Below are 15,763 nucleotides of genomic sequence, written 5' to 3' on the forward strand. Positions count from 1 at the left end.
CACAGCTCGTCACAGCGAAGCAGCCATATGAGTTCTGGAACACACTGGCCTCATTCACAAAACATGCGTGTGATCAGATATGATCGTTAACTGTGCTTATGAAGGTTTCCACAAACTTCATCTTTTTTTATCTGAAATTCATGCTCAAAATGCGTGTTTACAAACATGTGGAAAGGCATTTGCAAAAGATATTTCTATTTAGAATGCTTCCTTGTTTTTATTCTAAATTCAGTTTACAATGAAGTTTTTTCCTCACATACATGTTTTTGTCTTAGTTTACAATAATAACCTTGTAGGGAATGCATGAAATTATTATTTTTTTTTTTTTTTTTTGATGAAAGTGATGGTTGATGATTGATAATTATTTATAAAGACCTGCAAGCGTGCAGCCAAACCCAGCATTTAGGAAAGGCCTATCTGTTGCTTTTGGATGAGTTGGGGAGAGAGATTGTGTCTTCAGGGACCACACAGACACTTTTGCGGAGAGCGATGAATGGCTGATGTTTGCCCATGACCCTGAAAGTGGCATGCATTCTACAGGATTTCTAGTGTTTCTGTACGCGAATCAACATGGCAGGCAAACGCATTCAATTTACAGACAATTGCCATTGATCATCTGATATACCTGGGATACGTTCAAAATCAAAGGCCATGTTTCAAGAATTACACCTTAGTTTCGCATAGGAACTTCCAAGAACAAAAGTGAGATATGAAACCGATAATTTAAGAACGGTTGTAAATGAGGTCCATTAGGAACGCTTAAATGTGTACACTTCGTGATTTTAACGCTTCTCACAATGCATAAAGAGCTTGTGTTTTATGCGTCTCTTCAAGTGAAAGTGAGATTGATAAGACAGCTTAATTAATGAGAGTTGAGAACAGTGTGTTAAATCGTTGACAGGCTAGAATGGAAAATGGTTTGGAGTCATGAACGTGACTGCAGTCAAATCTTCAGAAAGCTTTGAGAAATACACATAGTTTTGGTGCTTGATGTTCAGTCTTTAAGTCATTTTTCTAATTTATAAACAGCTCACAGAAAAATTAAAGGAAAGCAATTTGGTAAAATGTGTTCTACTTGTCATCGACGGCACGTTCTGTTGCCGTTAAAACACTCACAGCGGGAGGCTAATGAGGCATCCTTCCCGAATCCTACATCTCCAGATCAAAACCTCCTTCACAAAATTCATTCTTTACAACTCAGTCACATTGTGTGTCCAAACCAGAACTGTGCAGCTAAAAGCCTTTGGGATTATGGGTCTTGGTTTGTGCCATAGGTTCTGACTGAATTTCTATCCTGATAGGATACTAAAGAATAAATGACGTTCTGGTGCAACAATACAAACGACAACAAACTAGATATAAGAATTTAAGTAAAAATGTAGTATTTTTTAAGTTTTACCAAGCCAATGTGTCTCATCTCTGCTTTTCTCAAAGCACTGTTGAGCAAAACCTAGTTGGAAAGAAACATGAATTAAAACCAAAGCGTCTATCGGCTTTGTGGTAACAGCATAAGGTTTGACACCATTTCATTGAACATAATCTTAGAATTAGCCTTGTAATTATGCTTTGTGTACCCTGTGGGAAAAGTAATTCCAGGTCAGTGTGGAGGGATCCTTCCACCAACAGCAGTGGCTCTACTCAGAGATGAAGTTCAGCCAAGCCATTGCAGAGATTAGTGGGGACTCAGTCAACAATTTGTCCTCATCTTTGACTTACAAATAAATACAAGAGCATTTGCTCTTTTCTTCCAGAACATTTTGTAGAGTTACTCTTTAGTGATCACAGAGCTTGCTTAAAGGTCAGCAAAATAAATAACACTTGCCCTGAATCTTAAACGGTAGTGATGCGCATGTTTTCCTGAGTATTGTGAAATGTTGCAACCTGTTCTGATCTTGATCAGTATATTCCACAGAATTTAAGAAAGGGAAACCACGTTAGACACCTAATCCAACTGATCCAGGGACAGTGTATTGCACACTTTTCAGCTAAACTATAAATAAAGGGCTATAAGGGTCAGATAAAAATCTATTTTCAGACTTTTTAGGAATGATTGATTGTTCTATACTCATGAGTGGAACAAGTGCACTGAATCTTAATGCTCAAGCTTTTCTGTTATACTGACCTGTGATTCAGCGACAATTTTGCACCACATAAGCCAAGTAGGATCCTACACAGTAAAATGTCCAGTGTTAATTTAACTCTAACAGTGTTAATTCAATTCTTAACGGATAACATTTGGTCCCACTCCAGAATGTGGGACCAAATGCTATCTGTTAAGAGTTGAACACATTCAGAGTTGAATTAAATCTGAACCGTTTTACTGTGTGCAGAAGAGCTTTACCGTGTGCAAAGGTAGGAGAGGTCTGTCTTGGTCTGTGGCTACCAGCTAGTCAACCCTGGTCCAGGAGGGCCACAGAGTGTCCTGCTTCTTATTTTTATTGTGTAATTACCAACCAGTTCAGACCCAATTAACCGGATCAGGTGAGTTAACCGTGCAATCAGTTGCTTGACCAGGGAGGAGTAGCCCTGGGCTAGAGGGTGTGTGTATAGAGCTGTTACTGAAGGAGCTCCACCCACAGATGCTGATTTGCCACGGTTGTGGAATAAGGGCATTGCCCAGACTGACTGGGTTATAGGTCTGAGCCTGTCCTCAGAGGATGTGCCTTTACAGACTGAAACACTCACATAAAATCCTAAAATAAGCTACTGTGATGGGACTGAAGAACAGCTGTGGCCACTCTGTCCCAGTTTTTGGAGGACAGAAGCAGTAATGGAATTCTTCAGAAAGAAAGAATGTGTGCGCTACTGGTCTGCAGCGTGCCTTGCCCAGAATGCAGCCTATTTACAGACTATTCCCATTCCTTCTACTCGTCTGTGAAAAACCTGAGCAGCATGCATTAGAGATGAAGGGCCAGCGCTAATGTAAATGCTAAACTTAGCACACGTTCAGCTGCAGGGTTTTCATATTTAATATGACGGCAGTCTGCAGTTTATTTATTTTATTTATTCATTTTTAATTTTCGCATTGAGGCCAGTGCAATATTAAAAGAAGATCTTATTCCTTCATTCTGGCAAGCTCTCTGTGTAGCATGACCTCTCTTACCTCTTCCGGGTCACGCGCCTTGGAAACATGGAGAGATGCATGAGCCAGTGAACTAGCGACTTGCTCCTGGAATTACAAGCCAAAGGGTTTTCCCTTGAAGATTTATGATGAGTTTTTCAGGAGTGTTCACACTGAGCACTGGATTTCTCTGACAGTTGGATTGTACTTTCAAGAGGCATTTTGCCAGCCTTAAACATGGGAGTTATGCATTCAGACCAGACTAGACCTTTGACTGGACTGAACTTTGCTTCAGAATTCCTACAGTATGCTAGTCGTGAAGAGGAATGTATTGGGGAATGAATGGTCTATATTCACACTATGGCTGAATTAGTTGAATTAGCCTAAAGAGAAGACCTACTGGGACTTTATCTTGTTGTTGTAATAATAGGTTTGGCTCATGCAATGTGGGGGATGTGTCATCATGCAATGTAAATACCCCATGTTATAAATATAGAGCAATAGCTCTGAATTAAAACGACAGATAAGTCAAGGGTACTCAGAATAAGACCAAGATCCATTGTGCCTAGTTTATGCAAGCACTGTGCACAAACAAAGGAAGATGAAGACAAGGACGTGGATGTGTTATGATTCTGAGACCAAGGCTAACACATTACCCTTGACCCTAAACACCAAGGAAGTATTTGGAGATAAAGCCATAACCTGGTCTTGAGAGCTTACGTTTTATGGGAACAGAATATGTCACAATATGATATATATGCAATGTCTTGCTTATTTATTTGATTTAAATACAATAATGTGTGCCTGTAGTGTGTTCCATTTTCTTAGGAGTGACTCTAATGGGACTGTTGACATTTCCAGGTAAATTGCTACTACCATGGTGAAGTACAGGGTCATGAACATTCAGATGTCAGCCTCAGCACCTGCACTGGTCTCAGGTAAGTTTGACAGCGAGCTTTGGGGCTGTATTTTAGCCATAAAATATATGGCCTAAATATATGGTCTATTTTCTCTCAAGTGCAATTAGGGCATGCCCAGATCAACTTTTACAAGTTAAACAGCAGATAATTTTTTTTGGAATGTAGGACACAAGGTTCAAATGGACAGAACGTAGTTGCTTAATTAATTAATAGGTGTGTCTTGGGCATAACATGTCAATCAATCAATCAATCAATCAAACTTTATTTGTATAGCACATTTCATACAGTAAGTGCAACTCAATGTGCTTCACAGAAGATAATTGCAAAGAATAATTAAAATAATTAAAAATAATTATTTTAATTATAATTAAAAAGAGAGAAAAGGAACAAACTAATAATAATAATAATAAAAATAGATAATAAAATAAATAAAAATAAATTAAATAAATAAAAGCAATGCAAAAACCTAGGTAAAAGTAATGCCAAAAAGGTGTGTCTTAAGATTTATTTTAAATGTGATAAACCAATCAGAGTGCCACCTCACATTCCCTTCAAAACCACCTTGGTGGATCGCTAACGTAACGGCATACCTAGCAAGATTGCGGAAAAAACCAACTTACTGTTGACGAAATGGAATTGCTCATGTGTGAGGTTAAAGCACAGCAGCAAAGCATATGTGGCAACAACAGGGTTCCACCGAAAGCTCTTTAAAAGCGTTTTGTTCGGTTATGGAGTAACAGGTAAAATCAGTGAGGTTTTAATTGCTGAAAGCATGGACACCTGGTCACCGTAATTTAAAAAATGTGATAAAATTGTGTAAAAAAATTGGGAAATTTGAACATAGGCGCACATTCTTAATATTGTGTCCTTAAAATAACAATGAAACAACTATAACATGACTTAAGGTCAGGCTTTTGTTGGTCTGAACACTTTCAGTTGCTTCAAAATAGCAATACACCAACAATGCACTTGACCGCTGCTTATCTTAAGGCCACCACCCCCAGATGGGTGCTAGTTTATTTGCTATTTGAACAATGTGGGCACTGGACAGGAGAATGACTTCTGTGTCCATCTGAAACTAGCAAAGACACTTGCGTTTGGGTTAATATAAAGCTCCTAGAGTTGCTGAACCACCTCATTCTTAAGGGTCAACTGAGGCCATGACCTTCTAGCACATGTCATTCAGAGATTAGTTCCACACGGTCCAATAATGGAACCCATACATTTCTCAGATCCCCCCTAAAAGGAAGGGCAGATTTTATAGTATGCGGCCATACCATTATTCCCCATTGCTTCTCAGGGCATCCCACTGCTCTGAATGAACATTTGGGAACTATAAAACTCCAGGGCCTGTTGATGTACGCTCATCTCCTGCTTAATTGCCCTCAACTACAAATACAGTATGTGATGATAAAACTTTTATATGCCTTGTACACTGCAACCATATAATTAAGTATAATGACGATCATTCAGTAAATGCTGAGGGGGTAATCTTTTCTAAATAAATACTACCGGTAAACTTCTTAGTTCATGAGCCAGCAAATGTCTTTGACTTCCTTGGAGTTCTAGGGGTAATTATCAAGCTTGTTAAGAAAACTGCATGTTTTTTTTTTTGTTTTTTTCTCCTCATTGTGAGACTGAAATATCTATAGCCAGCACAGACAGACAAATACAGAAAAGTGATTTGATAAATGATTATGTATGACTTCTTCTAATAATTCAATTTCTTGTAACTTGGCTTAGTTTTGATATCAGTACTTTGAATGGTAGGCCTAGATTTTGCAAGTATGAATTAATCATTTCTAGACAGGGCTTTATGTGTGTGTGAGTAACTTGGCATTTCTGACCATTGAAAAAGTGTTTTTCTTCAGTTCTATTATACAAGCCAGACACCACAAAATGACATTTTGGGAAAATGGGACAAAAAAAGGACAGACAAACAATTTAATCGCTGTCGATGATTGTGACATTTGGGTCTGTGTGTTCACCAAAAACCTCTAAGCTGGATTTAATTTGGAGTCCAAAATGCATCCGGTGCCTGAAGAAATAATTCAAACAAGACGAAATTTGCATCCTCAGGCAACCTAATCCTACAATAAACATTTTAAATTTAACTCATTTTGGCTGATTGAATTGCAGGATGTGTTTTGTTATCACTTGGTCCAAACTAATATTTTGTTTTGACAATGGGACACTGTTTGCGGTGTGTTGCAAAATACTGCTCCTACATCCTAGTTAATGCAAAACATTTGAAGAACGTTGTGGAACATTCGAGTTAGATTCCCACTGGTTTATGAGATTACTGGAACATTCAGGAAGCAGTCTCAAAATGTACATATAATTCTAACCAAGCATCACTGAAAAACATTTGCAGCATGCTGCATGCAAACTTACTGGTAATGTCTCCTAATGGTGAACATTTATTCATGAAAAAACCATGATGGAGAATGTCTTGTTAAAGCATGAAATGTCAAATTTGTTGCACAGATGAAACAAAAATGACATCCATATTTCTAATTATTTTTTACACAATAGATAAAACACATGAAACACAGGGACACCAAATCATGCTCCTCGTGGCTGTGCATCATAATCAACAATCAGTCATAAACACCCATTTTAAGCTGTGCTTCCTGTCACAAAAGTAACAGATATCCAGGGAAGGTCCAGTAAAGAGACATTCAGGGCAAAGATATTTGTTGGGAATGTTTGCCATGACTTTTCCAGAATGTTCTAGAAGCCAGAAATTGTTAGGTGCGCTGTTGGCAGGGGAATTGTGGAATATATTGTCATTGCTGTCACAGTGTTAGATCGTTAAACAGCACATTTGTGCCAATTATTATTATGTTTTTTGTTGCCATTTTCTTCCATTTTCTCCCCAATTTAGTCGTTATACCCATTCCCCATGTGTATCACTGTCCTGGTTGATGCACTATCCTCTGTTGGTCTGGGGAGGGTGTAGACTACCACATGCCCTCATACATGTGGAGTCGCCAGCCGCTTCTTTTCACCTGACAGCCAGGAGTTTCACTGGGAGAGCATAACGAGTGCGGAGGTTCACGCTATCTCCCCCAGATCCCCTCCCTGCTGAACAGACGCCCCGACCAACCAGTAGGAGTCGCCAATTCAACGATCAGGACTCATACCCTCACCAGCTTCCCACCCGCGAACACTGCCAATTGTGTTCGTAGGAACGTCTGACCAAGCCGGAGGTACCACTGCCGGGGAGTGAACCCGGGTCTCTGTGGTGGTAGGCAAGTGCTTATACCTCCACACTACCCAGACGGCCCAATCTGTGCCAATTTGATGAATCCTTGATTTCGCAGGGGATTCATCACACTTGAAAATAAAACCTTGGTCCTGGAACCGGCGTTTTATCCAGACAATGGAACCCATCTGATTTACAGAGGGGAGAATCTGGGGAGTCCTCTCGGTACCTGCGGTCATGGACACAACGTATCAATGGCCTATCCAGACAACACAGGAAGCCTCTTCAGATCATTCAGCACCAGGGTAAGATCAATCTATCGGCAAAGCTTTCTGTCAATGGGTCAATTCAGTAAAGCCAACGACAGCGTGCATTTACAAATGCATTTATTTCGTTCCTTAGCTTAAATCAAATAAAGAAATTTTGGTATGCAAAAGGAAATAGCCCAAAGCATTTAGCCCTCAATTATATATGCACCGTAAATACCGCCATTAAATGTAATTTCCAACTCATTTCTGAATGGTTTGCGTGTCCAAAATCAGTCAGTGGTGAGCAATGAAAAAATCTCTTAGTCTTTCACTTCAGTTCAGTTCAGTACAGTTTTTTTGTTTGAATTGCTGAATTGTAATTAGGGTGTACTGAGCTTAAAAGAAAAATACAGAAAAAAAAATGAAAGAATATACAATACAGACCTCAAACAAAAGAGAAAAAAACTGACATTAGACAAGGTGAAAACAGTGTACGTGCAAAACAGCAATGACCTTTATGTGCAAAAAGCAGTGTAACAGCTACTGCTACTGAGTAAAGTAGATACTTGGATACTCATTGGCAAAATGCACTTTGAGCAGGTGTGCCCAGTATTTTGCATGAAACTGTATGCAGGCACACAATTTAGTTAAGTATATATTTTGCTAACGCTAAATTATAGAACATTTCTTTTTGTCCTCCAGATGAAAATGATGCCGATCCTCATGTATCTGGGTCATTTTCTCTCTTTCTGAGGGATGTGGGAAATTGATTATGACTGAGACAGTGATCCGCCTCCGCTTAATGCGCTCAGACAATAACATAATGCCTCCAGCCCGCCGGTGAACCGGTAACTCCCCAGATACAAGATGCTCTTCGGGAGATTTTGAGCATTCTGTCAGGGATTTTATCCCGCTTGTTGTTTCTTTCGCTCGTTTCCTTTCCCTTTGAGCCGAAGAAATTATGATTCATTCGGTTTAGGTCGCCCGTTTCCCCGCCGCTATCTGTGAAATGTCATGTTTTGGGGGGCAGGCCGGCTCGGTTATCTGGGCGTCGGGTTTAACCTGCTCTGTCAGTCTCGATTCCTGAAAATTTCCCAAAGCGGGCTTCTGCATTAAGATCGGGCCCGGATAGCGCAATTTATCCCGATGCACAAAGAGATTCAATTTGCCACCGCGCCGATAACCAGAGGCTCCGCAATCTTGAAAAGCGGTCTGATTGTGGGAAAGGGCGTTACGTGAGGAGCATCCAGCTGGTGTGTGTGTGAAGACGGTGTGATCTTTACACACACCAGTTCTGCTAAGCTAATTGGCTGCTACCACTGGACTAAATCAAACTCAATTAAATCTAATGAAATCACAATAGGGAAAAAGTGTTACTAATGCAAAAATCTTAGCCACGGTTGGTTAACTCATCCCTAAGACTATAAGGGTTCATAATATAATTTTTTTTAAATCCTGACTTTAAATGAGAAGGGCGGGCAGTATAGTGTAATGGATAGGAAGCCGGGCTAACAGGTCAAATGTTCAAATCCCTTGTGAGACGAGGCCATTGACTTTGCCTTTACAAGGGTACGTAACCCACTTGCTTTATTTAACTACCATACAGTTACATGTATACAAATGAATAATAAATTAATGCAAGTATTAAACTATGTATTTAAAAAAGGTAATAACATCACATCACCTCTAGAACATGCCAAAGGACACTTGTTGGCAGTGCTCTGAAAGGATGGCTGGGCCGGGCCCTGGTGGACTTTAGTCGCACGGTCTCTCGAACCCGAAAACGGGCTGTCGGACCAATCAGAGCCTCCATTACACTTGAAGAGCATAGATGAGCCCTTGAGGGGAGCCAACTGGATCAAACAGTGCGTGAGGGCACAGGACCTGTATTTGGCTCGCTATGCCATGGGACCAGATCACAGTGACATGTAGCAACGATGGGCCAGAAAATCATCCACCAATCAGCATGCATTTCCTGTCTGCCTGATGCTGGAATAAAGAATGCTCCCCTTGCAAACTGAAAAACTTCCTCCCCGTGTCAGTTCATACCCGCTTATACATTAAGCTCAGGAGACACCGGGGCACGTTTTTAAAAGAAGATACATTTTGCAAGAGAAGAGTTGACATTTCGGGGAAACGCGTGGATCTGTGAAGGATAGATATGACCTTTGTGTAGTGAAGCTCATTTTCACATGCAATGTCATTTTTCAGTGGAACGCAAAAATATCAATGACCTGTAGCAAAACGCGAGGGGCATCTTTTGAAAAAATTGCCGTAGTATCGTAGTGGTGTGTCCATAAATAATACGAAAAAACATTTGTGCACCGGAAGGACAGTTTATCGTAAAGTGGTTTGTTTTAGTGCTGCAGTGCTCTTTATTGGACAGAGGAGACCTCTGAAGAGCCCCCCTGAGAATATGGTGCGCTTTTATATTTAGGTTGGCCTTTTCGGAGAGTCAATAAGACAAATGAAAGTGACGTGCGCTCTCTCTCCCTCTCTCTCTCTTTCTCTCACACTCTCTCTCTCTTTCTCCCGCCCTCCCTCCCTCACGCTTTTAACAGCACAAAAGGCAGGCCCAAAAGACCACCAAGTACGTGGAGCTGATCATCGTGGCTGACAACAGGGAGGTAAGTGCACACCCAGGTCCCTTTCACTGTGTGCTTCCCCCCCACATACACACACCCCCCCCCTCCCAACCACACCCACACCCTGCGTTAGGAACATTATCTCCTGGCCAAACACCATGACCAAGCCAGGGCCCGCGGGAGGAACAGGACGTGTGTGGCCGAATGGCGGAAACGCTCTTCCGTCTAAGAGCTCGGTCAGTGAGCAACTTTAGGGGCGGAGACTAGCCTTACAGGAAGCTGGGATTCACCATCAGGCCCACCGAAAGGAAGTGTCACTCAGATCTCTGGCCATCAGCTGTGGTCAGAGGTTGATAGTCTCTGGACAGCTGTGGACTGGTAAACATCATGCTTTTTGGGGAAAGAGATTCATAAGCACTACAGATTGCCATCGTAAACATGTTTCCTCTTGTTGTATGCCGGAAACAAAGCAATGAAAGCCAGTTGATTAGAGCACCATTGATTTTATTTACAAGGGAGAAAATTATGCAGAAAACAAAAAAGAGAATAAGAGGCTAAAGGAACCAGGTTTTCAGTATGACGTCAAGAAAATTAACACAATGTGTTCACTAAATTGAAGAGAACATGGTGTTTAAAAAGAGATGAGGCTTAAGGAAAGCAGTCTGTGACTATACCTCATATTTGTCCATATCAAATAAGATTTGTTTCATTGCACAAACATAAAAACACCAAACCAACCCCCATCCCTTGGCTTATTTTCCCCATGACACAGTGCCTGATGCTCTCTAATGATGTCACTGATAACATATGACTGACCAGATTAAAGTGTTTGTAGTGTTCTCACATTTAATCAGGTGAATAAATCAAGATTAGTCTGTTCCTATTGTTGGCTTTCAGCCTCTCTTTCAGTGTTGTCATTGTCATTAATCGCCTGTCAGTCAGCGTACAAATGCAATTAGCCTGCCTTTCCAGATGGCAAACAGTGCAACAACCTGTCAAGTCAACTACAGTGTCTTTGTCAGAATTGGACACATCAGTATCATCTGTCGAGTACCTAAAAGACTCTGCTACCAGTTATTTAAACGGATGGCATTTCTGTTTGTGGATGAGGGATTTACTCAATGTCAAAGCCTTATGTTTAAAGCACTCTGGAGAGTTTCCCTTCCCCCTAATGCTGAGCTTGTGTCAATGACCAGTTTCAGAAACAAGGGAAAGATCTGGAGAAGGTGAAGCAGAGACTGGCCGAGATCGCCAACTACGTGGACAAGGTAAGAGCGAGCGTACGATGCAGCTGTCCACTTTCTGAGACTAGTCCTACGTAATGCCTTCATAAGCGCTACATAGACATTCATATCAAGTCTTATGTCAGTAAATGCCTATAGGCATGCGGTGTGCATGGTTGGGTATCGAGAACCGGTTCTGAATTGGAATTCCAAATTTCCAAGAACCATTTGTCATTTTTTAAGAAATGTGAGTTTCTAATTTCCATTATGTCCTCAAACCTAGTCGTAACACGCCGCAACACTCGGTTAACATATAACAATGAACAAAACAGCGTACATCCAACTTTTATATGCTGAGATGGACAATGATGATGACAGTATCACCCCTTCTTATCAAATCGGAACCAGGATAAGCAGAATTGGAATCAGAATCGACAAATTCCGAACGATACCCAACCCTAGTGGTGTATCAGTTGGTATGTCATTGTGATGTCACTCGCTGCATCATTAGTGACTTCACGTGCCCTATGAATACCTGTGGTTATTGATAAACATTTATGAATGGTTATGTGGTGCATGCAAAATAGTTGCATAGCTCTTAACTCACCATACTCCCTGGCATGACCCAGTGAACACCAGCAGTCTTAGTTTGGAGTGAACTGGGCTGATGGACAGTATAGATGCAGTAGGCCTTGTGAGTGCAAGCCCATTGAATGTATGAGGAGCCCATTTGTTGGATGGAGCCTAAGACCACTCCCCCCATCTCTCCCAGTTCTACAGAGCGCTGAATATCCGTGTGGCTCTGGTGGGGCTGGAGGTGTGGAGCGACGGGGATAAGTGCTCCATCACCCAGGACCCTTTCACCACCCTGCACGAGTTCCTGGACTGGAGGAAACTCAAACTGCTGCCTCAGAGGCCCCACGACAACGCCCAGCTCATCAGGTAGGGGAAGCCAGATCTGATAAACATGCACACACATACACATACAGACACGCACGCACATTTACAAATGTAAACACACATACACACACACACACACACACACCAATATACACACACACTCACACAGGCACACACCGATATACACACACTCACACAGACACACACCAATATATACACACACTCACACAGATGCACACCGATATACACACTCACACAGACATACGCACGCATACAAACACACATGCGCACATACTCACACAAACTACACAAACATACTTCAGCTGCCTTGCAGATTTCTTTGTTGTGTGCATCTGAAATGGTTAAAGAAGATACTGTATTTCTGATGAGGTTAGATTTAAGATAATTCAACTACATAAGGAAGGTGAAAGTAAGTGAAAAAATGAGAGGTTCCAAAACTGGAGTTCAAAAGATTATAGCGAGATACAGAAAGTGGGACTCCTAACAATCGTGCAAGAACTTGTAGACCGTCAAAACTATCACTATCACAAAGACTGGTATTAAAAGATTTTATCTGTGAGAGATAGTAGAAAATCAAGCTGCACACTTGCTTCATATCAGAAGAAATCCGTAAGTGTTTCTGTCAATCCTTCTACTGTGAGAAGACAACTCAGTGCTATGTGTCTGAAAGAATGTGTCAAAAAGGCACTACTGAGAAAAGGAAATAAACAAAAATTTACAGTATTACCCAAAAAATGGACACCTGAGATGTAGAGTATCAGTATTCATGATTTATAGACTGATGAGTCTAAATTTTTTATTTTTTCGAAGTAAGAGCAAGCAGCATGTATGCCGTCAAAGCAATGAAAGACTCTTGGGACAATATCTACAGCCATCAGTCAAGCCTGGAGGCAGATCAGAGCAAGTTTGGGGTTGTATAAAAACATCTGGAGTTGGTGATTTGGTTTTGATTGAAGGAATCATGAATGATAAAAACAAATAAATCTTAACATGTCATGCAATACCCCCTGGACAGTGTTTGATTAGTAGCACATTCATTCTGCCGCAAGATTATGACCCCAAGCACACTGGTAAGAAGATGAAGCTGCTGGTGTTGCCAGAACTATGGACTGGCCACTCCAGAGTCCAACCCTCAACATCACTGAAAGTGTTTGTGATTACTTGGGCTAAGTGAAGCAGAAAATGCAACCTTCTTAGACTGAACTTTGGACTTCTTTCAAGAAACATGGAAAAATATCCCTGCAGATTTCTTTGAAATACTGAAAGAAAGTCTCCGAAAAAGAATAGAAGCTACCCATTGCTGCGATAAACAGCCCCAGACTAAGGGCTGTCCAGATATTTTTGGTCACAGTGTACTTGATGGCTGTACTGGAAAGTAAATAAATGAAAGGGTGGTCTCTAACTGTATTATATATTAACACGTGCACATGCAAATGTGCACATGCAGCCACATGCACACCCACATTCACATGCATATGCACGCTCACACAAACATACGCAGTGTTTTTTGGGAGTCTGGGGGGCTCTCTCTAACCCCCCTGGTGACCTCCTGTCTCCACAGCGGAGTGTACTTCCAGGGCACCACCATCGGCATGGCGCCCATAATGAGCATGTGCACGGTGGAGCAATCCGGGGGCATCGTCATGGTGAGTGATGCACCTATGAGAGAACTCGACACTTCCCTCAGTAAGGGGTCAGGTTACTCCAGAGATAGTACAGAGGGGTAAAACCAGTATGAATCTGAAAAAATGGGGGAAAAACAAAATGATGCCACTGCCCAAGAAGAGTAGAATGTTTGTGCCGTCTGTAGCCTGACCCCTAATGACTCGGTTCCGATCCAAACTCAGCTGCTCCTGTTCGACATACTCAGCGCTACATGAGAACATTCAGAGCGCACTGCTTTCTCCATTCTCAGCCAGACTCCCGGCCCATTCCAAACTTTACTGGGAGAATAAAAAAAGGCTCAGGGCAGCGTGGAAGGAAGTGGCACTTATTACCATCAGGAGCTCCGCGACAGAGAGCTCATTCAAGGTTAGAAATGCCACAGCAGGGCAAGCAGTTATCCAGCAAGCTGCCCAACCATAGAAATAAATCACGGCGCCCAGAATTACACGAGACGCAGCGTTTATGTTTCTATGAGGGATGATAAACAGCCAGTGGGAGGGGGAGGCATATTAACCGAAGCCATACAGAAACAAAGCACTTTTCTTGGAGCTTCTGCAGCCCAGAGTTAATCATTAGAACAAGGTCAAATTCTTGCGGCTTTAATTTTATACCCTCACTATATTATCCAGAGTGACTTTAACAGCTTACATTTTGCGTGCACCCCTTTTAATACAGCTGGATATTGTCTGAAGCAATTCAGGGTTAGCGCCTTTGCTCAAGGGAATGACTGGCAGTGCCCCAATCAACCCTGCAACCTCTGGGTTGAAAGTGTAGTTCCCTAGCCGTTATACCACAGTGCTCTTTCCTTTGCCTGAGATTGCCTCTTGTCTCCATATGTCATGTTGCTAAGCTTGGCCATGTGATTAAAGTTCCTGGTTACCTGGGTTAAGGTTCATACGAACTGGTCCCAAAAAGGAACACTTCCTAATTTTGAGGTTCTGGAAGTAATTAGAGTGTAGTTAGAATTTCACGGGTGTGCATATAAATAGCTGAATTTTAATACAAATTCTCTGTTGGGGTCAAAGTTGCAAGGTCTGGGAAGACTTAGGGAAACTTTTCAATTGGTGTTGTTTTGACGTAATGTGAAACTGTATTTGAAACAATGTGAGCATTTTTGAGTTCCACGCTGTTGTAAAGACACTGGCATCTCATAATCTGTTCAGCAGGGCTGGATTCTCACAGACACAAGTACCTTGTCTGCTTTCCGAACACTGACTACTCTTTGTAGTTGCCTTCTAGTAACTAAGCGATTGTGTAACTTAAACTCCCAAACTCTGTGACATCGGAGATGACAGGAAATAGCTTGTGCTTTAATACTGGGCAAAACTACTGGGTGAAAAAAAAAATACTGGGTGTCTCAAAAAGAAATTAAAAAGAGACACAGGAGTTCTTCTGCATGAAGGTCGAACCTGCGGTGCCACGAGACTCACTCTGAGTTCTCTCCCAGTTTAAAGACCCCTGAAGCTCCCCCTCTTATTGAAAGGGGGGGGTGCTGACTAACTAAGGGCCCTCCTCTCAGTTGTCAAACGACCACAAGCAGCCACTCACCTCACCCAAACCCACCCTCCAACGAACCATCCGGCCTGCGTAACCTGTGTGGGACGTATGCGCAGGGTCGCAGGGGATTGGTGCGTGCGCTTCTCGCTCACCTTTACAGGAAACGAGCGCGGCTGTTCACGTTTAGCTCTCTCTCACTTCCTTTCTTTGAAGGTCAGTGGGTTTCGGCTCCTCCGAGAGCAGACCTCCATTATTAATCAGCTTTTACTGTCGCGCAGCGTCTGCCTGCGTGAGGCGAGACTGAGGCTGCCGCGGGCGTGAGCGTGCTGACATTTCCCATGATGCCACGGTGAGCGGGTTAAAGATGACATGTTAGGGAGATAAATGTGCGTTTTGCAGTGATGTCACAAAGTATTTGTTTACACAGGCAGTTGT

At 41.9% G+C, this 15,763-nt stretch overlaps 1 protein-coding gene across 2 annotated transcripts in view; it reads left to right on the forward strand.

Annotated features, from left to right (window-relative positions):
• Positions 1–15,763, forward strand: part of LOC135244871 (disintegrin and metalloproteinase domain-containing protein 12-like) — a 95,817-nt gene that overhangs the window by 50,273 nt on the left and 29,781 nt on the right. For both annotated transcript variants that reach the window (XM_064317511.1, XM_064317510.1), the window contains exons 5-10: positions 3,923–3,999; positions 7,308–7,494; positions 9,999–10,064; positions 11,219–11,290; positions 12,018–12,187; positions 13,728–13,812. In XM_064317511.1, coding sequence (XP_064173581.1) covers positions 3,923–3,999; positions 7,308–7,494; positions 9,999–10,064; positions 11,219–11,290; positions 12,018–12,187; positions 13,728–13,812 — 657 coding nt within the window. The remainder of the gene's footprint in view (positions 1–3,922; positions 4,000–7,307; positions 7,495–9,998; positions 10,065–11,218; positions 11,291–12,017; positions 12,188–13,727; positions 13,813–15,763) is intronic.

Source organism: Anguilla rostrata, chromosome 18 (assembly GCF_018555375.3).
Source record: "Anguilla rostrata isolate EN2019 chromosome 18, ASM1855537v3, whole genome shotgun sequence".
In the NCBI taxonomy this organism is placed as follows: domain Eukaryota; kingdom Metazoa; phylum Chordata; class Actinopteri; order Anguilliformes; family Anguillidae; genus Anguilla; species Anguilla rostrata.